Source organism: Microcaecilia unicolor, chromosome 10, assembly GCF_901765095.1.
Source record: "Microcaecilia unicolor chromosome 10, aMicUni1.1, whole genome shotgun sequence".
Lineage (NCBI taxonomy): Eukaryota > Metazoa > Chordata > Amphibia > Gymnophiona > Siphonopidae > Microcaecilia > Microcaecilia unicolor.
In genome coordinates, this window is record NC_044040.1 from 156,357,411 (window position 1) to 156,383,162 (window position 25,752).

General features: G+C 41.6%; 1 protein-coding gene across 1 annotated transcript in view; it reads right to left on the reverse strand.

Annotated features, from left to right (window-relative positions):
* PER2 (period circadian regulator 2) overlaps positions 1-25,752 on the reverse strand; it is a 199,369-nt gene that overhangs the window by 159,383 nt on the left and 14,234 nt on the right. Inside the window, exons 5-8 of the mRNA XM_030215648.1 lie at positions 10,601-10,722; positions 6,687-6,888; positions 5,861-5,912; positions 968-1,110 (exon numbers count right to left, since the gene is read on the reverse strand). Coding sequence (XP_030071508.1) covers positions 968-1,110; positions 5,861-5,912; positions 6,687-6,888; positions 10,601-10,722 — 519 coding nt within the window. The remainder of the gene's footprint in view (positions 1-967; positions 1,111-5,860; positions 5,913-6,686; positions 6,889-10,600; positions 10,723-25,752) is intronic.

A 25,752-nucleotide genomic window follows, 5' to 3' on the forward strand; every position in this document is an offset into this window, starting at 1 on the left:
AATACGGGGGGATAATTTAGATGGCGACGATCAGCATTTAAAAACACGCTGACTGCCGCCAGGTGAATATTGCGGGTAAGTGCATTACTGGGAGACATACCCATGGGCCGCCCATGTGTATGCCCCTCTTGGTGTTAGGCACTATGGCACTACCTTACAGAACAGTGCCTAGTGCACATAGGCACCTGACAATTAATGGTGCCTTTGGCGCTTTTAAGTGAAGTGTACCTCTAAGTCAAGAAAGGAGTAGAGGATGAAACAAATGATGATCAGCCGTAGGGATGAGGTTTTCTAACCTTTATTGAAAGCACCAGTGCATTAAAACCTGACACGGGCCATGTTTCAGTGAGCACAGTCACCTGCCTCAGGGGTCTCAAAATAGCTATATAAAACATAATAATAATAATAACAACACCTCCTTTCTTGACTGTTGTTTCACACATAGAGGGTCTGTTCATGTTTTGCTACTTTTGATCATGTACCTCTAGGTGCCAGTTTATAATATTGTCCCGCATATACTTAAGTACCTGGTTTCTTTGTTTTCATTTTCCTCACCAGGAGTTTTTGCTATCTCTGCATGTGAGCTACAATATAAATTGCTATCAATACAGCATATATGTGTAAGAAAATGCTTTACATGGATAGAAATCTAATAATGTTTATTTATTTATGTGAGCAACATGTAAGGAATTACTACAAGTAAGAAGGACCCAATTTACTAAGGCTCTTATGTGAGCTAGATTTACTGATGTGTGCTAATGCCATTAATACATCATTAGTAATAAGATCTCACTGCATAAAATTGGACTCAAAGTAAACATAAATAATGTGCATTAATACTTGTTGATGCATAGTAATACTGTGGTGCTTTTTAGTAAATCTAACCTTATGTCACTTCAGTTATACAACATGCTGCCTAGTTATATGCAAGTTTATGATCACAAATAAAATCCTATATTACTATTACCTTCATAACCAGAATGTACTCTTTCTGCAAACAATACACAGCAAAGTTGATCATCTGCACTCTTGGTTTCTTGTACTTTTGTAAGGTAAGGACTCATACGGAATGGATGATAGCATATCTCATTTTCATGTTCTCTGCCTCCACTACAGAAATAAACAAAGAAAGTCTCAACATGTGTCATCCATACAGAGCTGAAAAAATTAAATTTTCCAAAATATTGAAGAAAACACCTGACCATACAAAATCAAAAGAAGAGAACACAAGCAGGTTCCTTCAGTGATAGAACTCTAGATGTCAAAGCCCAGCATGGACCTCCAATTCTAGTGTGTTTGCATTCAGCGCAAAGAACTACTGGTTCTCAGAGAGCGGGTCTGATCTCTGGAGGCTAGAGTAGCAGATTTGGAGGCACCTAGGAAGACAGGGGTATATAGAGGAGCCCTACAGCGATGTCAGAATTTCCCACCTCCAGTCTGGCAGTCTTAGTATGTGCAGGCATAATTTGCAGCTTAACATATAGCAAGGACTTGTGCCATTATTCTTTTTGACCTTTTGTTGGGCACTTGTTTTTCACTAATACTTGCTTCAGATTGTGTGGCAGTTAGAAGTGATACAAATAATCCAATAAAGAGCTATCATATTCAACTGATGGATCCTCTCTATTGTTCCAAACAAATATTGTAGAACCCCAGATGAAGCCAGCTGCTTATTAAATGTATTGCTGTCTATACTGCCTCAGCCCAGGTGATATACCTTGACTGTGTGGTTCTTTTCAAGTTTGTGTTATTAAATTTATAAGAACCTTTGGTGCTAGACTCCTGATGAAACATGGCCCGTGTCGGGTCTCTTTTAGAATTAAAAGGACTACACTTATCTCAATCCTGAAGGCCCAGTTGTGGGTTTTTTTTTGCTATTGTTTATGTTTGTATGCTGTTTTATCCTCTCTTTTGTTATCCTAGAACCCCTGATGAAGCCAGATGCAGTGAAACTGGGATCCCAGTTGGAGTAAGTAATGAAGTTGATAATTTACTGAAGATAGGAAGAAATTAGTGTTTATTCAACTATCTACAGTAGAGGTAGTACTGTGAATGTCAAAAACATTTATACCTTGGGAGTAAAAGAAGTTGATTTATACACATACATACACACAATATTTGATATTGAGAACATCATTTTCACAATGCTGCCATTCAGTATGAACTTAAAGGATGTGCAATGATGGAAACTGAGTATGCTCCATCTTCAGTAATAAATTTCTATACAATTTGATTTCTGAACACAATTTATATATTTAAAAAAAAGATTTAAATTATGAAAAATTGTAAAATTATATCAGTAGTTAGATAAAGGATTTTTGCCCTAGTTTTTAGGTTTTAGATTGGCTGTTAGAAGGCCAAAATTGGTGGAGCAGCAAATCTTTCAGCAATTCATTCACCTGGAATAGTGGAAGTTTCAAGTTTCAGTTAATTTTTGATATACTGCAAACCATATAAACAGACATCTAAGCAGTTAACAAAATATTAAAAAAGGGAATAGAAATAATACATAACAGAACAAACAGGGAAGACAAAATAAAAACGATAGGCACACAAAAAAGGAATACAAATTAAACTCAATTACAGAGACAAGATAAACGTATAAAGGGAAATTGAGTGTGGGAGTGGGTGGGGGCAAACACATGAAGGTACAAAAACTTAGGGCCCCTTTTACTAAGCGGTGGTCAAGACCAATGCAGGCTTACTGTTGCTAAACAGGAAGTACTGCCGGGCTACTGCAGCAGCCCGGCGGTACTTCCCACCCCATGGGCTCATTTTCGAAAGAGAAGGACATCCAAATCGGTATAATCAAAACCCGATTTTGGAGTCTCCAACTGCAGTCCGTCGCAAGGACGTCCAAATTTCAAGGGGGCATGTTGGAGGTGTAGCGAAGGCGGGACTTGGGTGTGCCTAACACTTGGACGTCTTTGACTCATAATTGAAAAAAGCAAGGAGTCCCTGACGAACACTTGGACGTTTTCACCCGGACGTGTTTTTATTATGAATAAGGCACAAAAAGGTGCCCGAAATGACCAGATGACCACTGCAGAAAATCGGGGATGACCTCCTGTTACTCCCCCAGTGGTCACTAACCCCCTCCCACTCTCAAAAAAACATCTTTAAAAATATGTTGTGCCAGCCTCAGATGTCATACTCAGGTCCATGACAGCGCATGAAGGTCCCAGGAGCAGTTTTAGTGGGTACTACAGTGCACTTCAGACAGAGGGACCAAGGCCCATACCACCCCACCTGTTACATTTGTGGAGGAAACAGCGAGCTCTCCAAAACCCACCAGAAACCCACTGTACCCATATATAGGTGCCCCTCTTCACCCGTAAGGGCAATGGTAGTGTTGTACAGTTGTGGGTAGTGGGGTTTTGGGGGGGGCTCAGCAAACAAGGTAAGGGAGCTATGTTCCTGGGAGCATTTTATGAAGTCCACTGCAGTGCCCCAAGGGTGCCCGGTTGGTGTCCTGGCATGTCAGGGGGGACCAGTGCACTATAAATGCTGGCTCCTCCCACACCCAAATGGCTTGCATTAGGACGTTTTTGACATGGATGTCTTTGGTTTCGAAAACCGCTGAAAGTCAGAAATGTCCATGTCTAGGAACATCCAAATTTAAGGATTTGGACGTCTCTGATGGTATTTTCGAAATGAAAGATGGACATCCATGTTGTTTCGAAAATACAGGTTTCCCTGCCCCTGGATTTCGTCATTTTGCAAGGACGTCCAAATCGCAACTTGGACGTTTCTTTCGAAAATGCCCCTCCTAGCGTGCCATCATACCCAGCACTACAAAAATACATTTATTTTTGTAGCACAGGAGTGTACCCAGCAGTAATCGGGCAGTGCACCAGGTTAGCGTCGGAGTCCTTACCACCACCTCAATGGATGATGATAAGGGTCCCCCCCCCCCCCCCGAAATGGCCACGCGGTAAGTGCTTTACTTGCCACACGGCCGTTTCATGTAGGAGAGACTTCCCTTTTACCCACTGCGGTAAAAGGGGGCCTCGTCAGGTGTGAAAAACACGTGCCAAAGGCAGCACAGGCTCTCTTTTGCTGCAGCTTGGAAAAAGGGGCCCTTAGATTATAAGCCCTCTAGTGACAGAGAAAGCACCTGCATATAATTTGTATAGAGCTGCGTACGTGTAGTAGCACTATAAAAATGATTAGTAGCAGTAGTAGGAGTAGAAGTTGTATAAAGGTATGCTGCAACAAATGAGTATGCAAATTTCAGAAATAGAAAAGAATAAATCAAGATTATGGGAAATGCTTGTTTAAAGAGGTGAATTTATTTATGACATTTATATCCCACATTATCCTGAAAACAAGCTTGAGTTCAATGTAGTTTACAGTTTAGATTAAAAATACAGAGTTTGAATTTCAACAATAGTGACGTAGTATGATGAAGTGGCTGAGAGTAACAAGATTAGCAAATAAATGACAAATAGTGTACATATTGATAGATTTGCAATATACAGAAAAGAGGCAAGATTATCAACTGATTATTGTTAATCTTAAGAGCAGTTTTACGTTTCTGGTAAGATAATTCAACCTTGAAGGGGGCTGGGAGTGAGTTCCAAAGGGACGGGATAACAATGCTAAAGCAGTACCGGCGAATATCAACCCAGACATGGCGAAATGAAGGCAGTGTAAGGAGATGCTGACTGGAGGAGCAAAGAGTAAGAGAAGGAACAAACGGAATAAAAAGACTAAAGAGAAAGGAAGGTAAGCCAATGTGTATGACTTGATGTACAATGATTAGCGATTTAAAGGCAATGCGGGAGGACACGGGAAACCGGTGCTCAGTCAGGATTTTGTAGACCTCAATCATATCCCTCCTCAGCCGTCTGTTTTCCAAGCTGAAGAGCCCTAACCTCTTTAGCTTTACCTCCTATGGGACTTCCATCCTCTCTATCATTTTGGTCGCTCTTTTTTGACCCTTTTCTAATTCCGCTATATCTTTTCTGAGATATGGTGACCAGAATTGAACACAATACTCAAGGTGAGGTCACACCATGGAGCGATACAGAAGCATAATATTTTTGGTCTTATTTTGCATCCCTTTCCTAATAATTCCTAGTATCCTGTTTGCTTCTTTGGCCATCGCCGCACACTGGATGGAAGGGGGGAGGGAAAGGGATTGGGACCTGCTATACTGCCTTTCTGTGGTTACAATCAAAGTGGTTTACATTACAGGTACTTATTTTGTACCTGGGGCAATGGAGGGTTAACTGACTTGCCCAGAGTCACAAGGATCTGCACTGGGAATCAAACCCAGTTCCCCAGGTTCTCAGGTCGCTGCAGTAACCACTAGGCAGCATATTGTTTACAATGACACCTAGGTCTTTTTCTCGAGTGCTGACTCCTAAAGTGGACCCTAGCATCAGATAACTATGATTCGGATTATTCTTCCCAATGTCCATCACTTTGCATTGGTCTACATTAAATTTCATCTGCCATCTGGATGCCCAGTCTTTCAGTTTCCTAATGTCTTCCTGCAATTTTTCACAATCTGCATGTGTTTTGACAACTATGAATAGTTTTGTAATATCTGCAAATTTAATCACCTCACTCGTCGCTCCAATTTCCAGATCATTTATAAATATGTTAACTAGCACTGGTTCCAGTACAGATCCCTGAGGCACTCCACTATTCACCCTCCGCCATTCTGAAAAATAGCCATTTAATCCTACCCTCCGTTATTCTATAGAAGGACATTGCCTCCTATACCATGATTCCTTAATTTTCTTAAGCAACCAGCAGTCATGTATGTGGCAGCATCAGGCAGAGTTTTCTTCTGGCACCAAAGAAAAGCTAATTATTGCAACAAACCAACAGTTTTAACAAAGGGTCTTACCTGATACGACAAAAGAAAGATTTCTCCTGTACACAGTCCTGGACGGAAGAATCTAAAAATATTACACAGTTAAATACAGTTAATTATATATACAAATGTCTCTTTACTGTCTAATTCAGAAAATTATCGAGCAACTGTGATATATCTATGAATCAATCAGTAAAGTGTAAAACCAGCTTCCATTAGTTGATCTAACAACAATAGCATTTCATGTAATTTTAAGGTAATTGTTATTAAACATTTTAAAAACTAGTACGATGTTAATATCTCTGGGAAAGGCACTAGTCAAAGTACATGCCACTGTCCCATGTACTTTCGCTGTCTAGCAGGAACTGTTCTCCTAGTTAATATTAAAATCTCACTGAGAAATATACTATTATTTATTTATTTTATTTGTTGCATTTGTATCCCACAGTATCCCATCTCTTTGCAGGCTCAATGTGGCTTACAATACATCATGAATAGTGGTAATACATGAGGAATTATACATTTAGTAATAGCAGAAGTGTTTTGGTACATGATAGTGAAATGACATGGTAATATTATAACAAGCAAACATAATAAGAGATATATAGGAGAAATATAAGAATTAAGGAGAGTGTGCATTTAGTGAATTATAAAACTGTCCCATCTCTAAGATATTCATTATATTCTTTGTAATTTGGCACACATCAGAACTAACTAAAGAACAATGATATGCAGACACTTGAGGTCACTCGGTTCACCTCTTTAGATGCTGGCTTTACCTACTGTAACGTCCACCCTCTGACAATTGTCTGTTTGTTTAATAAATTGATAAACAGAACCCCGAAAGACAGATACTCACCAATTCTGTTGCAAACACGCCATGAAGGCAACCTGTAAGGTGTGGCAGAACTGTAGAACACACTAACATCTTGAGGAGCCAAAAATTCCACAAATTTGGCATCCTTGAAGACATCTCTCTTACAGTGTAAAATGGAGGCAGCTTGGGCAGAAATGTACATAATTTTCCCAGTGATCAGAGAAACAGCTACAGCAAACATGTCCTAGAAATTGCACAGGTAACAACTGTTTAGATAAATAGTAATTCAATGGACTGTCCTTAACTAAGATCTTAACATGTCAATGAACTAAGGACTGTATATTAACACAGCAAAAAAAAAAAAAAAAAAGACACATGCATGTGGCCTGAAAATTAATTGAATATATGGCCATATACATGTGCAATGAACTCTTATAAAATACCGACCAGTTCAAATATACATGCTTTAAAATGATAGTGTTTACTGTGTAGATTACAAAATACTATAATTTGTGTATGTACTACTTGACAAATATTGGTGTGGACATCTATACCAGCACTAAGGCTGGTGTAAAATGCCCACACCTGCCACTTACGTTGGTATTCTTTTTAATATCTTTCTCAGTCCCCTAGCCCAACTGATTCAGCCCTCAGGAATCAGCTTTTAATTCTATGCTGATGACATCCTTCTGATTCACTACAGAGATGACTCCAACATCAATCTGATATCACTGCAAACCTGCCTCAAACAGGTTCTTGGCTTTCTAATCACCTTGTTTTGAACCCAGACAAAACAATAGATTGCTGGATTACAGGTCATTGTACTCCATCCTCAACTGTACTGCTTTTTGACTCTCCAATTAGTTCAGCAGACTCCTTCCGCTATCTAGGAGAAACCCTTGATACCCACCTTACTTTTTCCAAACACACTTCTGCTGTTCTGAAAGCAGGTTTCCTCTCCCTTCATAGACTTAGATCAATCCATAATTTTCTAGATCCCAATTCTCTCCACACACACTTTACCACACCTTTGTTTCTTCTAAACTTTGTTACTGACGTGATTTATACTGGCATAATTCAATTAGAACTAAATGTCTACAATCTCTACAAAATACTGCTTCCCATTTTATTTGGCTTGCCAAAAGACAATATCATATCACTCCACTTTTTAAGGAACTACACTGGGTTGTGGTATGCTTTCAAATCCAATTCAAAATTTGGATCTTGACATTTAAAACAATTCAATATGGCACCCCTGTCTCTCTTATCAACCCATGTAACTCTTCTCAGATTTTACACTCCTTGAACAATTATTTGGGTTTTCCCAATCCTTTTCAAGCAAAGTGGAAAAGTACAAGACAATGCGTATTATTTTTTAGCCCCTGAATTCTGGAATGACTTACTCCTTTTGTTGCATTTTTATAGTGTTTTCAATAAACTTCTGAAAACTTACTGTTTTAATGTAGCTTTTGATTATTAACTAGGGATTTAGATGGGATTTTCAACTGTGGAATATAGTAACTATGTAATAATTTCTGTTTCTATTTTATACTTTTAAGAATGAATGTGACTGTTGTGTTTTGACTCCATACTATGACTTTATTGGAGTTCCTTTCTTATCCTTCGTTTGTAGTTTAAGACCATTACTGTACTGCTTATGCAGGTATATCAAACTATAATTCTAAAAGATTGCAGACAATACAAAATGCAGCCCTTAGATTGTTAGGTAATGCAAGGCAACTTGATCATATTACCCCTCTGTTTTTCAATCATCATTGGTTACCTATACCCTTTAAGATATTGTCATTGGTACATAGGACATACTATGAATTTCAGCCTTCTTATCTTCATGCTTTAGTAATTCCATATACCCATGTCCAGGTTTTAGGTGCCTTTCAAGATAATACATTGGTTGTACCCTGTATATCAAGGGCTAAATGGGAATCCACTCACTCAAAGGCCTTTATTTGGATAGCTTCATCATTTAGGAACGTTCTGCCCAAGGAACTACGTGGTTTTTTAAACAACCTTTTAATCTTGCGATTGTAGACTCTGCAGACTTCAATTTTTATAAAGTATTATATGTTTGTATGTTTGACTTGTCGACAATTAGTAAAAGCCTAAAACAAATATTGGCTGAAATTCTTTTTCTATTGTATTATTATTATATTGTATTATTATATTTTTTTTAGCGTAAATTGATGTGATCTGTCAAAGTTAAGTGATATACCAAGTTTAATAAAACATACACCACTTCGACTTGCCACTGAAAATGAAGCTGTATAGCAAATCTCTAATAAAGAATAATAAACTATAAACAATGTTTTCTAATAGGTATAATAAACCATAAATCATATTTTCTAATAAGCATAATAAACCATGAAACATATTTTGGGGTGCCTATTTGTCTTTATAAAATAGGCTTCAAATAGGTGCCTTAAATGGCGCTCTAACTAGGCATCCCCTCAAAATTATCCTCATTATGCATGCCATTACTTCAGAATTTGAATATCTATATCTAGTTATGCTCTCTGGTGTATTCTTCCATTTATAAAACAGATATATTTCATAGGCAATCTCCCCCCCCCCCAAAATATGATAAATGACTTGTATAAATATTAAAATAATAAATAAATGCCATATATGCCATTCTATGAACATAGTATGATATACAACATGATTAGGTCACTAAACATGACAGTGCACACTTCAATGAATGGAAACATGTTTAAAATAATTGAACAGTTTTCTCCACAAAATTTAGAGCTCCTTTTATAAAGCTGTGCTAGCCATTAGTGGTGCGCCAAATGTGATGAAGCCAATTCAATTCCTATTGGCTTTGTCGCAATTCAGCACATGGTAATCACTACTGTGACTTTTAAAAGGAGCCCTTAGAAATATATTTTTTTAAAACCTACACCACAGTATACTGCTGATCTAAGCTCACAAGGGCCTACATAATAATAATCGTAGTTTATGCAACTTCAAGTAGAAAATATAAATCTGCATTAATAAAAAGGAACTGCAAGCAGATGGGACACTATGAACTGAACTATGGAGTTGCACAGGTCTTTTCCAAACACAAACATGGATATTGGAGATGAAATTAAATTTGGAACAGATCAAATCTCTATACCACGGGTGTCCAACCTCAGCCTTTGCATAAGATCTATTTGCATACAATGGAGGAAGTGCATACAAATACATCTCATACATATTCATTGGGGAAATCCTGAATGACTGGATTGCGACCCCTGAGGGCCAAGATTGGACAACCCTGCTCTATACCAAGTCAGCCTAATATATAACATGCAATTTACAATTACAAGTGACTTAATATTCCTTAATCTTCAGGCCCATGGTGGCACTGTCATCAGATCATCCAGCCCATAAGAGAAGGTGGGATAGAAGCTTAAGCTACTGTCAATGCAGATTTATAAAGGGTAATTTGATAACAGTGCCTACTTAGGCACTATTTAAAAATATACATAGACACTTAAATGTCTTTATAAAGTACTAGCACAGATGGAAGAAATTGTGTCTTTTGTGGAAATTCTTCAAGTGTATATACAAATTAGCATATTTTAAAATCTATGTACATACTTGTAAACTCCACCCATGCACATACCTACTGGAAAATTATGTGCTATCATATCAAAGCACACACTTTTATACAGTTGATATTTTATAAGAGGCTATACTACATGAAAATGACTTTATAAAATTATCCGTGATAGCAGCTGCCAGTGCGCTAATGCCTACGAAGCTCATTCACTTTGATGGAATGTGACAGCGTTGCTGTGCGGCTTTGTAAATAGGAGAGTAAATTTGTTTGTAATGGGCCTAATTCCAAAACAGATTAAGCCAGAAAGATATATTCACCTGGATGATCAATAATTCATATAACATTTTGTCAAGAACACAGTCCTTTATCTTTGCTAAATATAAGGACTTACTGAATTCTTCAAGGTGTATTCAGAGGTTATGTTCTCAATGTCTTCTACTGTGTAAGTTGATAGATCAGGACTAGAGGTATGATTCTCATTAACCATTAACATCTGGTAATATTCTCCATTGGCTGCATGGACAAAATATAGCAATGTGGTGAAACCCTCAATTTTCTATTTTATAAATACTTAGAAAAATACATAACAACACACAAATAAGAAATGCCACATGACAGTAAAAAGCAGACCAAGTGATGCAGGAGCAGGCCATGGGATAGAACTATGAATACAAGGACTGATTTTTGTGTTTATTTTCTCTTGACCTATGAAAGGAACAGTTCACCCATTTCCCTGAACATAAACTGTGGCTGTGTTTTAACAAGGCTCCAGGCCTACTCTCGCCTACGCTGCTTCAACATAGTATAAAGGAGGTGTGCCTAATGGTTAGTGCAGTTGCCTCAGAATCAGAGGAACTGGGTTCAATTTCCACTGCAGCTCTTCTTGACTCTGGACAAGTCACTTAACCCCCCCATTGCCCCAGGTACAAAATAAGCATCTGCTTGTAGCGCTATAGAAGTGATAAGTAGTAGTAGTATATAATGCGTAAACCGCTTTGATTGTAGTCACAGAAAAACGGTATATCAAGTCCCATCCCCTTTCTCTTTCCTTTGTACTAGTATTCTGTAACAGAATCTTGGGACCCATATGCCTAGCTTTGGTGTCCAATTATAGAATTGCTCCCTTACTGTAGACATAACTCCTATAAGACTAAAAATTAAGGCCAGAACATTTTGTATCACTGTTATGAGAAAATTGGACATGAAGGATGTAATTTTCCAAGTGGAAAATGTAATTTTGTTCAATTACTGTACAATTTCACATTCCATTTCAAATTACTCCTTTAGATTTTTGATTGACAATATATCGAATAAACAGCTTACAATTTGAAAAGCAAATACAGAGGAAAGACTCAAAAGAACATATAAGGAAGTCTACATTACAATCAAGTCACATACCCCCAATTCTATAAAGGTTGCCCAAATTTGGGCACTGATCCCAGACTGGTACCCAAAATAGTTCGTTAGTGAGCTCCAATGATTTAATTATTGGAGCTACCACTTAATTGGCACCAAATATGATTCGAGTGCCAATCTAGCTACATGCTATTCTGTAGCAGTGTGTGTGTCTGGATCGCATGCAACTTAAAACGGGGTGTGGCCATGGGAGGGACATTAGCATTCACAAAACATGCATGAAGTGTTACAGAATATCAGGATCTGCACCCAATTTGTGTACCTGGATTTACACCACATTTCAGTTGACATCCTTGCACCCAAAGTTGAATGCTGAATTAAGCACTCAACGCTACTCTATAAAGACTACTCATCCTAGAGTGCCCTTTATAGAATACCGTTGAGTGACATATTTTAATCGGCACCATTTATAGAATCTGGTCCATAATGATCAATCTAAAAACATTAACGAACGAATAAGAGACAGAAGGAGGAAAGAGAAACAAGTACAGTGACAACAACTCAAGTCAATCTTCATGCCAGAATCATAAGTGAATATGCAATACAGACATTAAAAAAATATAGAAATGCTACAGGTTTCTGTTTTGTCATTGTATTTACCTTTTTCACATTTAGAAAAGGAGTTTATTCTCACTGCAAAACAGAGATTATGTGTCTTCTTAGCTAAGAGTCTGATTAGGTACCAGTGGGAATTTCTGGGGTGTGGGCTGTACCAGTGGGATGGAAATGTCTGGGGTGTGGGCTGCAGCAGCTCAATCTGCAGGTCCCAGCAATGGCTTTGACATCAAAATGCAGCAAAAACAATGATCCCTAGCTCCACCACTGCCTTGGCTCTCGGTTCCGTGGTGAGGTCATCAGCAAAGCTAAATGTCTCAGACATTTCAATGGCAAAGGGCTCAAATGTCCACACACCAGGTCTTCACCGAGGACATCACCAAGGGAGCCACAGGGCCATTTCAACTGCAGAACAGCAATTGTTTTCTCAGCAAAGAGGTTGTATCAACTTGCTGGCCAACAGATATTACTTCTGAGGAAATTCTGTGCTACTGCACAATGCAGAATTTGCTCAGAATTCTCTACCTCCACAGTCTGTGCACAATTCTTCCTTTCCCACACACAATTCTGTGCAGTATACTTTTGTAGTACAGAGAGGCAAAAGATACTCACTTTCTGGCTGTCTCCCTCCCTCCTTCCCAGCACACTTACCACTCCAGCGCAACTAGAGGAAAAGCTGCAAAGCCGCAAATCAGAGAAACTGAATCAAATCTCTGTAAACCTGGAAGATGTAATGGTGCAATATGACAAACTGAAGAGTAGCAAATCACCAGGACTGGATCGTATACATCTTGGAGTACTGGTAGAATTAAAAAATGAACTTGCAGAACTATTGTTAGTACTATGTAATTTATCTTTAAAATCAAGCATGGTACTGGAAGATTGGAGGGTGGCCAATTTATTCCCAATTTTTAAAAAGGGTTCTAGAGGTGATCTAGGAAATTTTAGACCGGTGAGCCTGACGTTGGTGCCAGGTAAAATGGTACAGAGGCCCGTGAGGCTCAAAGGAATAGTCAGACCCGGGATGGCAGAGGAGAAGGAAGCAGGTCAATATGCAGCAGTCAGCTCTTCCTCTTGCCACATTGGGGCAGAGAGTGTGAAGGAAGGGTGGGGGGGAAGAGTGTGGGAAAATAAAGATGGATTGGGGGGAGCTGAAAAAAATAGGTGGATGGAGAGTGGAGAGTGTGGGGGACTGGAAAAAAGGTGAATGGTATATATAAAAATCCAAATAAATAAATAAATATATACAGGAAGAGGGCTGGAAAAAAGGTGGATGGACTGTGAGGGGGCTAGAAAAAGGTGAATGAGGTGTGTGTGTGTGTCATGAAAATGAGAAGGTGCATGGTAAACTGCTGTGGCAGTGGAGGTGGTGGTGGGGCGGAGAGATATTCATACCTGGGGGGGGGGGGGGGGAGATGCCAGCCTTTATAATAGGGAAATTCTGCACACACACACAAAATAAATTTACAAATAAGTGTGCAGAATTTTCAATTTTGTTTGTGCAGAATTCCCCCAGGAGTAAGATTTTGTTAAAGAGGCACCAGAGAACCATTCTGCCAGAGCTTGTGGGCTAGTTTTGGCCTGTATGCTGGTTTGCCCACAACCAATCTAGGAGACATTCAGGTGGAATGCTCAAAATATACTTCTGTCCTTCAAAGAGGAATCATTCTTGACCCCCTCATTCTAGCTATCAATAGGTAGGGTTACTGGATATCCCCAATTTTCAGGCCCCTGTCCCTGACAATTCCTTGTTTGGCAACCATCTGTCCCTGATTTAAGCAATAGTGTGCATATCCTCTCCTGCCTCCCCTACTGCCACCTCCTGTCATTGGTGTTAGCCCTTCCCCTCAAGCTTCCCTTTATAGCTTCTGGATCCTTCCCTCTGCTGGCAGAACAGATGTACAGCACTGTGATGCAGAGGCTCTCCTCAACCACGCTACGTGTCTCAGCCAGGTCCCTCCCCTTCTGACATCAAATTATTACAATGAACAACAACTTATTTTCCAGTTAAATACTATACATCTGTAATAGAAAGATTTTAAAGGTTGTTTGTCAACTCTACTCTAAACAGACAGTTTACTTTGAAGTTCCTGTTTTCTGACACAAACTAGCTTTTTCTTGCAAAACAAGCTGAAGTATGTGCAAATGGGGAAGTGGAACATGTTTAAGGCTCAAGAAACAAGCCATCTGGCCAGTGGCTTGTTTACTTGAAACCAAGAGCATGTGACTATATTCCCTTGCATGTCTTGGTAATTTTCCATAGCGCTGACAAAGTTTCAACCTAATAAAAAGGGGGGGGGGGGGGGCTTTGAACAGTGAAGGCAGAAGCTCATCTATGGATAGACGTATCGAGTAGAGAAGATCGCTCCTGATCACAAGACTTCAGATTTTCACTGAATTTCAGGGCTTCCCAGTTGATGACAAGAGCCTGAATGTGGTAATTCATGATCAGTGATGTAATGATTGTTTCTTTTCTTCAGTTCTCTTCACTTATATAGCTTAATCATTGTGGGCTCAAGTGTGTGTGTGTGTGTATAAAATCTTAATCATTGTGTATCTCAGACAATAATGACTTATACACACTCCACTTTGAAGTGAATCCATCTATAATAAAAAGTCTCATTTACCCAATATGAATCCAAAAGAATCTGCAGTAATTTATTCTCAGAGCAGTCTGTAGTGATAAAGTAAGCAGGCTGATCTTTTACAGCAATACAATATCCACACGGTCTTAAACTAGAAATAGACTATAGACCATTTTTATAGCACCTTTCATTTACATCATTTTTACTCCTGTGCATATTTGTCACGTCTGTGGCCGTGACCACCCTCAGACTTACCTTATTTCTGGGGGTCAGCTTCTAAGCTGGCTTCTGCCTATCCTTTCTGGAGTAGTTTTCCATCTGTGTGCTGGCTGCTTCCAGCATGGCTCTAATTACTCCACTCTACTGCACCTAGGTGTGCTGCCTGAGTTAGCTCTACCTCTATCTCCAGCCTGGCTGTTTGCTCCTATGTGCTGCATCTAGGTATTCTAAGTCTCTCTCTATGTTCTGTGTGCGCTCTGCCTGCTCCTTGGTTTGTGCTCCTCTCACCCGCTGGTGGCCTGAGCCAGTGGCTGTCATAGTTTGTCTTGCTGTTCCTACCCATTCCAGACTTTAGCCCAGTCCGGTCTGGGTCTTCCAGGCTGCCGGACTTGTCTCTCTTGTTTGTGCCTGGACAGCCTCCATAGTTGCTTACTGATGGCTGCAGCTGCTCCTCAGGTGTTGAAGGGCTTTATTAATCACTTAGAGACTGCAGCCTTTGCATTGTCTAAGGTCCCTGGTAAGTTAGAGTGCTCTGTGCACTGCTACCTTGTCCAGTTCAGTGTGAGTTTCTAGCTTGCTACTAGTAGCTTGGGCATAGCTTTTCTTGTTGGCTTGTGTACAGCTTTACTAGTTCTCCTGTGTGTTGTGAGTTCCTAGCGTGTGACTAGTTAGCTTGGGTATAGTTTTGCTTGTTAGCTTGTGTACAGCGTTACTAGTTCTCCTGTGTTTTGCTTAGTGTGAGTTTCTAGCTTGTGACTAGTTAGCTTGGGCATAGCTTTCTTGTTAGCTTGTGTACAGCTTTACTAGTTTTTCTTATGTTTAGCTTTCTGGTTTTCCCGTGTTTTCCTTTGCTTCTGGAGCTTCAGCCCTAGTCCTGTCCGCTGCCAGTACTCCTTGCTACTTGACCTGACCATTGCCTGAATCTGACTACTCTCTGCCTGCTGTCTGACCTGACTGCTGCCTGAACCCCGATACTTGCTGCCTGCTGCCTGACCCGACTACTGCCTGAACCCGGATATTCTCTGTCTGTGGCCAGACCTGACTATTGTCGGAACCCGGACATTCTCTGCCTGTCTGCCTTGCTTTCGCCTAGGTGCCTGGGGGCACTTCTGCATCCTGATTCCTGTTGTTCCTGCTTGCTAGTTCCGGTTTTCCTGTAAGCCCTACCGGCTGCCCAAACCTGAGGGCTCAACCCTCGGGGAACGGTGGCTAAGAGTAGGTGAAGCCTAGGTCCAGTGTGTTCCTGTCCAGCAGGTTCCGGTCCCATGTGTTCCAGTCCAGTGGGCTCCACTCCAGTGTGTACCAGTCCAGTGGGTTCCAGTCCAGTGCGCACCCGTCTGGTGCGTTCCAGTCCTGTGTATTCCAGTGCAGAACTCCAGTCTGCGGTTCCAGTCCAGCCTTGCCTCGTCTCTGCTTTGACGATGACCTTGCCTGCCACTGCCGCTCCACGGTAGTGGTCCAAGGGCTCACAACCCAGTGCTTCCAGGGAAGAAGCCTGACAATATTACTACTACTGTTTGCCCAGCCCATTTAGGGTTGCTTTTACTAAGATGCGTAAGCGTCTATGCGCACCCAACATATGCCAATCTGGAGTTACCGCGTGGCTCTTGCGGTAATTTCATTTTCTGGCACGTAGGTCATTACAGCCCAGTTGACACGCGAGACCTTACCACTAAGTCAATGGCTGGCGGTAAGGTCTCAGACCCAAAATGGGCTTGCGCCAATTTTTATTTAGCCACATGTCCATTTTCGGCAAAAATCTTTAAAAGGCATTTTTTGCAGGCACGCTGAAAAATGCATCTCCACACGCCTATGCTACCGCAGGCTATTTTTCAGTGCACTGAAATAAAAGGACCCCTTAGAGATTAATCGTATAGTCGAATTCACAGCACCACCAGCACACAAATTATACACATTTGTATGTGGACATGTATACTTCTAGTGCATCTTATTTGTGCTGTCTATCCAGTTACTGATAATTTGTAAAAGTAGCCAGTTTTCTTTCATAACCAGGTATTTTTATGTCTTTCAATAAAACAGACATTATACATAACTAGCTTTATAGTTTAAGCAGTTTTTTTACTTCACATTGCCACTATTAGCCTTTGCCCAGCAGGTTTTTAGGATATCCACAATGAATATGCATGAGATAGACTTGCATGCAACTAAGGCAGTGCATCCAAATCTGTCTCATGCATACTCAGTGTGGATATTCTGAAAACCTGTTGGGACTAGGTATGCCCAAGGACTGGATTGGGAATAGCTCCTTTATGCATTTAAGCTATTCATGACATATTTTTATCCAGATCTCTTTAATTTGTGTTTTCTAAGGGGGACTTTTACTAAGGCGCGCTCACGTTTTTGGCGCATGCTAAAAATAGGCATGTGTTAAACGTTAGAGGTGCCAACACATTGGCGTCTCTAACATTTAGTGCGCTAAAAACGTGAGCGTACCTTATTAAAAGACCCCATAAATCATGGCAGTGTCTGTATATGACGAATATTATTATCATTGTATGAAATTTACAGAATTTTGGTCACCAGCAGTAAGACTGCTAGAGTTGTCACTCAACTCTTAGGTGCAAACGTGCATACTTAAGGTCTACAAGAGCATGCGTCTTGTTTATTTGGTTTGATCCAAAACTATGATTGCTCAAGCAGAAGTCACATTAATGCAAACTTAAGTTCTTTGTTTTTTTTAATGCATTTTAGTTTGTTTACTGATTGCAAGTAGTTTTCACTCATAACCCACCAGTAGCTTTTTAATCGGCTGTTATAATTCAACAGAAATCAAATCCAAAAGGTAAGGAGTGGACATAATGTTGCAATTGGTGATATGCAAAGACATCTCCCGGACAGGTTCCCAGTCTCTGTCTCAGTGCTGACAATGGAAATAAACAGCCATTGCTTTGCATACAATATTTCAGAAGACTGATCCCTCTAGCTTGCCATTTAGTAAAGACCGCATTATCCTGGCCAGGCAAAAAACCTGAATTTCCTTTATGGGGAACTATGAGGATCCTGGTACCAGTGATGTGTCAATGCAAACCATATACCACAAAGGGGTTCCAACAATAGACTACGTTTAACAGGGAGAAGATTTTCTCAGTGAACGTGCAATCAAAAGTTCACTGAGGAGCAAAGAGCTCTTTTTCCAACTCAAATAACCAATCCTCGAGATGCCTTAACATACGCCCAATTGTATAGCTTGAAAACAGGCATACCTAAACCACCCAACTTCCAATTCCCTACTAAAAATTAAAAGGCTTTTTCCCCTATCCCCAAAGGAACTGTCCAACTCCTTCCATAAAGCCTGAAGATCTTTCTTTAAAAATCAGAGAGGGAGAGTCTACATGGACATATAATTATCTAGAAAACGTCATTGGATGAAAACAATTCTTCCCATCAAAGAAAGGAAAAGCCTTTCCCAAGTCCTTAACTGAAGTCTAGTCTGACCTAATAGCAACATTTAAACTATAGATTTTAGCAGTGTCCATTGTCAGTTCAACCACCAAATATGCAAATATCTTGCCAAATACATCAGTTCTGGTTGGGATGGTAAAGCTTCAGATTTTTCCAATTATCTAAAACCTGAAAAGCCTCCATAATCATGAAAACTCTCCATTAATGTTTTTATGGAGTGCTCCAGATAGGTTAAATGCAGTAACGAATCATCTGCAAATCATGCAATTTTAAAGGCCTGACACTACAAAATGATTTGAGGACAAAGTTTGTCCCCACCCCACCCTGTCCCCGACACTACAAAATGATTTGAGGACAAAGTTTGTCCCCACCCTGTCCCCGTGAGCTCTGTCCCTGTCCCCACAAGCTCTGTCTGATCCTAACTGTTATTTTATGAACTGAGGAAATGAGTTCGATTCCCACTTCAGGCACAGGCAGCTACTTGTGACTCTGGGCAAGTCACTTAACCCTCCATTGCCCCAGGTACAAATAAGTACCTGTATACAATATGTAAGCCGCATTGAGCCTGCCATGAGTGGGAAAGCGCGGGGTACAAATGTAACAAAAAAAACATTGTATTAAAGTATAAAAAGAAACAATATTCTGAACAACTGTCCTTTTATAAATCACAAACAATACAGAGCCCCATTCAGCTTTAGCTCCCCTTCCTCCCTCCACCCTTGTAGGCCAGCATTTTCTCCTTCTCTCCTACCATCTGCCATTATCTTGATCTCTTTTCCCCCTTGCCCCACCCCCATAGTGCTGTACCTCTGCTTCTCTTACATCAATCCTACATCCCGCCTTTCAGATGTGCATCATTTCTCCCTCCACTACTCTCTGCCACGCAGTGCTTTAGCACCCCTTCCCCTTCCCTTAAAACTTGCTTTGTTTTTCTCCACAGCTTACCAGCAGTGGTAGCAACTCACATATGATGCCAGCAGCCTGTCTTGACATCTTCTCAATGCTGATGCGACCCTCCCACACAGAAACAGGAAATTGTGTCAGAGAGGGTGGGTCCCAGCAGCAGAGGGACGACATCAAGACCAGCCGCTGGCAGTGTATGCGAGTTGCTACTGCTGCCGGCGAGCTGTGGAGTGGAAAAAAAAGCAAGTTTTAAAGGTAGACAAAAGAGATGGAAGGGGAAGGGGAGGGGAAGCCCTGAACACCATGTGGCAGGGAGGAGTTTCAAATCCCATCCCCATTCACTTTTTATTCATCCTCTCCCATCCCCACAGTATTAAAATCTATTTTGTCACCAACACCATGGATCCTCATGGATATTCGTGGGTTTTCAGATGCCCCCGTCACTATGCACACCTCTACCTTACACTCAAATTTTATTAACTGGAGTTGGATCTTTATCTGGCTTCTCCAGAATATAGCTTCCCTGAACAAGCCCCAACTGATGGATTTGAGAGGAAACTATATGAAACAAATGGGTGCCAACCAGTCAGAAAAACAACAGATAAAAATTCCACATTGAACACATCAGAGAACGAGGCCTTCCTCAAAAGCAATGTGTTAATAACCAAAAATATCAAGATGTTATCATTGGGTACTGGAAATGTTAAGATGCTGGAGCTTCCACCCCAAATTTCCAGACTGAACCTAGAAAAAGGGATCGATACAGCTCGCAATAATACCCCTGGAAGAAACGAATGACCTTACCTTTAATCAGATCCAGTCCATATTAGGATTGAATGAATTGGACCCTACTTCATTTCTTCCTGGCTTTAAGGTCTTGGACTAAACGATTGCCATTTTAAATTTCTCCTAATATACCTAGCTTGTTACTGAAAAAACAGCAATACCACTTGCTGACCTAAGATTGAGTTATTCTTGTATTTTTACTGCTGAAATAGGAAAAGGCACTATTCCTCTTCACAGAAAATTGGTGATGTGATCAGGAATTTTAATATCATTTTCAAAATTAGATAGGACTCTGCAGAATTTATTTTGAGCAACATTGTAGGAAATAATCACTGCCCCGATACGTGCTTGCTTTGTAGGCATCCCACCATATAAGCAGTGGATGTATCCCCAAATCTATTCACTGAAAAAGCAAAAATGCTTACCTGTAGCTGGTGTTCTCCGAGGACAGCAGGCTGATTATTCTCACATCTGGGTGATGTCATCTGACAGAGCCTAGTGCAGATGCTGACTAGCTAGTAAGGTAGAAAGTTCTAGCAGCGTCCCATAGTGTATGCACTGGTACCTTCCCACCCGAAGTGCGAACATGGGTCCTCCAGTCAATCGAAAAAGCAAAAAGCCTAAAACTAAAGAAAACTCCTAGGGGAGGTGGGAGGGTATGTGAGAACAATCAACCTACTGTCTTCGGAGAACATCAGTTACAGATCTTTGCTTTCTCCAAAGACAAGCAGTTCTTCATATTCTGACATATGTGAATACCTAGCTGCCAGGCTCACTCAAAACAAGAAAGCTAGGATAACTGAGTCTTGAAATGCCGAGACTAAAAGTTAAATCAACCTTAAACTATATACATATTAGCTGTGTAGGTGCAACCTGGAACAGAATAAAACAGGGCCTAGGAGGGTGGGGTTGAATTCTAGACACCAAGCAAATTCTGTAGAATTGTCTATCTGAACAGACTGTCACATCGGGTGTCCTGATCTAAACAGTAGAAAGTAAATGTGAGAACTGAAGACCACGTCACAGCCTTGCAAATGCCCTCTATAGAGTTTGATCTCAAGTGGGCTACCGACGCAGCCATGGCTCTGACATTGTTAGCCATAACATGACCATCAAGAATCAGCCCAGCCTGGGCATAAGCAAAGGAGATGCAATCTGAAATCCAATTTGAAAGTGTGCATTTGCAAATGGTCACCTCCAACCTGTTAGGGTCACAAGAAACGAAAATTTGAGTGGACTATCAATGGGCTTCAGTCTGCTCCAGACAGAAGACTAAGGCTCGCTTGCAGTCTAAAGTATGCAGTACGCTTTTCCCAGGATGGGCATGAGGTTTTGGGAAAAATGTTGGCAGAACAATTGACTGGTTAAGATGGAACTCTGACAATACCTTAAGAAGGAACTTAGGGTGCTTGTGGAGGACTACTCTGTTGTGATGAAATTTAATATAAGGCAAGTGAGCTATCAGATCTTGGAGCTCACCAACTCTGCAAGCTGAAGCGACCACCACCAGAAACACAACTTTGCAAGGTCAAAAGCTTCAGATGACAGGAATTCAGAGACTCAAAAGGAGCTTTCATCAGCTGGGTGAGGACTATGTTGACATCTCATGATGCAGTGGGAGATTTGGTGGGGGGCTTTGTCAACAACAAACCTCTCATGAAGCGAACAACTAAAGCCTGTACAGAGATGGACTCACCTCCTACATGGTGATAAGTGCTAACTGCACTGAGATGAACCCTTACAGAGTTGGTTTTCAAACCAGACTTAGAGAGGTGTAGGAAGTATTCAAGCAGTTTTTGAGTAGGGCAAGAGAAGGGATCTAAGGCCTTGCCCTCACACCAGACAGCAAACTTCTTCCACTTAAGAGTAACACCTCTTAGGGGAATCTTTCCTGGAATCCAGCAAGATATGGGAGACACCCTCAGGCAATCCCAGTGGTTCAAGTTCTATGCTCTCAACATTCAAAGCATGAAGGCCAGAGATTGGAGATTGGGATGAAAGAAGGGACCCCTCGTTCTGCAGGATGAGGATGGGAAAACCGTCCAATCTCCACTGATTTTCTGAGGACAACTCCAGAAGAGGGAACAAAGTGGCTGCAGCCAGTAAGGCGAAATCAGAATCGTGGTGCCCTGATCTTGCCCAAGTTTCAGCAAAGTCTTCTCTATACTCAATACTTCGTGTGACTTGGAAGTTATCAAAATGTAGGTATAGGCATCCTTCAAGTCCAGAGAGCATAGCAAGCTGTTCTCCTAAAAAAGAGGAAGAAGGGTGCCCAGGGAAAGCATCCTGAACTTCTTCTTGACTAAGAATTTGTTCAGGGCCCATAGGATTAGGATGAGCTGGTATCCCCCTGCTTTTTGGGGGTCACAAGGAAGTACCTGGAATAGAATCCCTTCCCTTCTTCCCCTGGTGGTATGGGTTCAACCGCTTGGGCCTGTAGAAGGGCAGAAATTTCCTCTGTAAGTACCTGCTTGCGCTGAGAGCTGATGAAAGACACTCTCAGTGGGCAATCTGGAGGTCTGATACCAATTCATTACGTACTCAAGACGAATTATTTGAAGAACCCACTGGTCGGGGGTTACAAGGGGCCATCTGTCTCAGTAAAAAAATCAGCCTTCCTTTGACCGGAAGGTTATATGGGACAGATAGTTGTTTGTGCAGCTGTGTTCTGCTGGAGCCAGCCAAAAGACCGTGCCCTGCTTGGACAGGGCAGCAGACTGAAATTTCTAAAGACGAGGCTGGCAATGCTTGGGACATTAGGACTAAGCCGCCTGGGTGGAACAAATGGGAGACGGCAACCTATGCCTTTGAGAGTAGTAGGAACGTCATCTAGACTTGGTTGAAAATCTTCTTGCTGTAGAAGATGCAGATGGAGTACGCCGAGGAAGCGTATGGATAATATCCCTATGTTTCTTAATGAGGTCAGCGAACGCCTCCATTTTCTCTCCAAATAAGTTGTCTCCTTGGCATGGCGTGTACAACAAGCTCTCTTGAACTGCTGGTTCCAGGTCAGAGACATGCAATCATGAGAGTCTGCACATCCCCACACCCATTCCAGAGATTCTGGACACAACATCAAAAGTATCATAGGCGCTCCCAGCCAGATAATGCCTACACGCCATCTGCATGTTGGCCAGCTGGCAAAGCTCTGCGATCTGCTCCCAAGGGAGAAAGTCCACTAGAGTTAGTGTGCTGTTCTGCAGAGACTCCAAATAAAGGCTCGTGTACAGCTGGTAGGATTGGATGCAAGAGAGCATTGAGGCCTGAAAAGTCTTCCTCCCAAATGAATCCAAATTTATGGCCTCCTGTCCCAGGGACGGCAAGGCATGAGACTGAGAACTTTTGGCCCGTTTGAAAGTGGATTTGACCACCATGGAGTTGTGTGGCAACTGTAACTTCTTGAATTCAGAAGCCTTCTGGATACGATACTGCGTATCCACCTTCTTAAGTGTGATCTGCACTGTGAGGGGAGATTCCCAGTTCTTCAACAGTTCATCCCTAAGGATACAATACAATGGTACAATGACCCCTTCCTTAGAAGGAGACATGTAAACCACATCAGACATCTTTCGTATGGACTCCTCCTCTGTCTGTAACTTAAATGGGACGGCTGCAGCCATCTCCCTCACAAAACTGGTGAAAGACAGCACCTCAGGTGGGGATTTTCATCTCTTTTGAGGAGGAGAGGAGTCAGATAAATTCCATATGACTCCTCCTCCTAGAAGTAATATGGATCCTCATCTGACTCCCATTAGCAGTCCCAATCTGACCATACTCAGGTACAAGTGAATTAGTCTGTACTGACCTTGGCCTACCACGCTCTGAGGAACTTCGAGGTCCAGCCCTAACCTCAGACTCCAGGGAAGATTCCTCCCCTGATGCAGAAGGTGGTACTGCTTGCCCTGACATCGAAGATCTGGGCTACAGCACTGATGGAGCCTTGGAGAGAGCCTGGGGCTGTTCCGCCAGTGGTGCAAGTGCCCTCAATGAAAAAAGCAGGAGCCCCTGGCAATGATTGTGCCAGCTCCACACTTCTCCATTAAAGATGGGCATCGGCAAAGGTATGTGAGCCAGGGCAGTCTGAGAAGACTTCCGTTTTGAACCGGTGGTGGGGATCAGGCCACTCAATGACTTGCACACCAGCACCTCTTCTAAGGGGGGGGGGGGGGGCACTCCTTCCGGTGCTGCTGCTGCTTCTTAGGTATCATAGAATCCAACGTCCTGGTGCTCCTGGCACACAAAACTGTACCTTACAGTTCTATAGAACTGAAATTTTACAGTGAAAGTGTAGGTCACAGTTGTTTACTATTTGCAAAACAAAGTGAATTCAATTACTGTGTCTTAGGAGGGAAATTAATTTTCAGTAAAATGGCATAGGTTTGAAGCCCTAAAAGAATACAGTAAAGAAACATCTGAATCTATTTAAATTAAATACTCTAAAGAAGTAATCATATAAAATCTGGCACACAGTAAAATGGAATAGGTTTGAAGCCCTACCAGAAGAACACAGTAAAGATACATCTGAATCTATTTAAATTAAATAGTCTCTCTAAGGAAGTAATCATACAAAAGCTGGCTCACAGTTTATTATTTCAACTGGCTTGCTGTTTTCATTTTGCTATTTAATAGAAAAAGATTATTTTCTCCCAAGAAAAGCCATAGTCACAAACACAAACAACGTGATTACTCACATAGAGGCATATTTTCAAAGCACTTTGGGAGGCTAAGTTCCATAGGTTTCTATGGAACTTTGGGAGGCTAAGTGCTTTGAAAATATGCCTATTAGTCATATTACCGCCCAGTTCACATAAACAGTCAGGTCTAAACCAGCACAGGAAGAAGAAGTGACTAGAGAATGACACCGTTACCGTGGATATACTGTGGTAAATCCACAGTAACGGCATCGCTCAAAACAAATTACCACGGATGCGAGAACAAAACTTTGTACCACCCTGCAGGAACAGTAAAAAGCCTTGTTCCCATGGTTAAAAAATAAATAAATTTCTCCTTCTCACAGGTGCAACTCAGGTATTGGAGTTACTTACATTTTCCTGCAGTCAACTGGCAACATCAGCAATTCACACAGGTCAGCTCCATGGCCTTCCTCCTGTCAAGTCCAACCTTCTCTACTGCAACTTCCTGCTTAGAGTCAAAACAGGAAGTTGCAGTAAAGATGGCAGCACCTGGAAGAAGGAAGATCACGGAGCCAGCCTTGATGAATCGCTACCGGCTGGCTGCAGGAAAGTGTAAGTGACACCGGGGGAGGGACACAGGAGACAAGAGCTTGCTGGAGCCGCTGGACCCATGGAGGGAGGAGGAGGAGGAGAGCAGGAGGGAAAGGAGGTGGGGGATGGCTAGACCCATAGGTGGAGGTGAGGGGCTGGACTCAGGCTCTCTCTCGCCGACACTGTCTCACTCTTTTCCCAGGGCATGGTAGAGGCACCAGAGTGCTGTGAACAGGCAGGTTAGCAGAGGCCAGAAGACGCGCAGGTTCAGCGAGTAGCCAGACATGCTGCTGCCATATCCCGGCCAGGCCTCCCACCGACTGCAGCTCAGGGCTTGCGCTGACCATTACTTGAGTTTGAAACTTCCTCTTCAGAGCGAGCAAGGGGGGAGGGCAGAGGAGGCCACGTGACATGGGAAGAGGGGGGCTGAA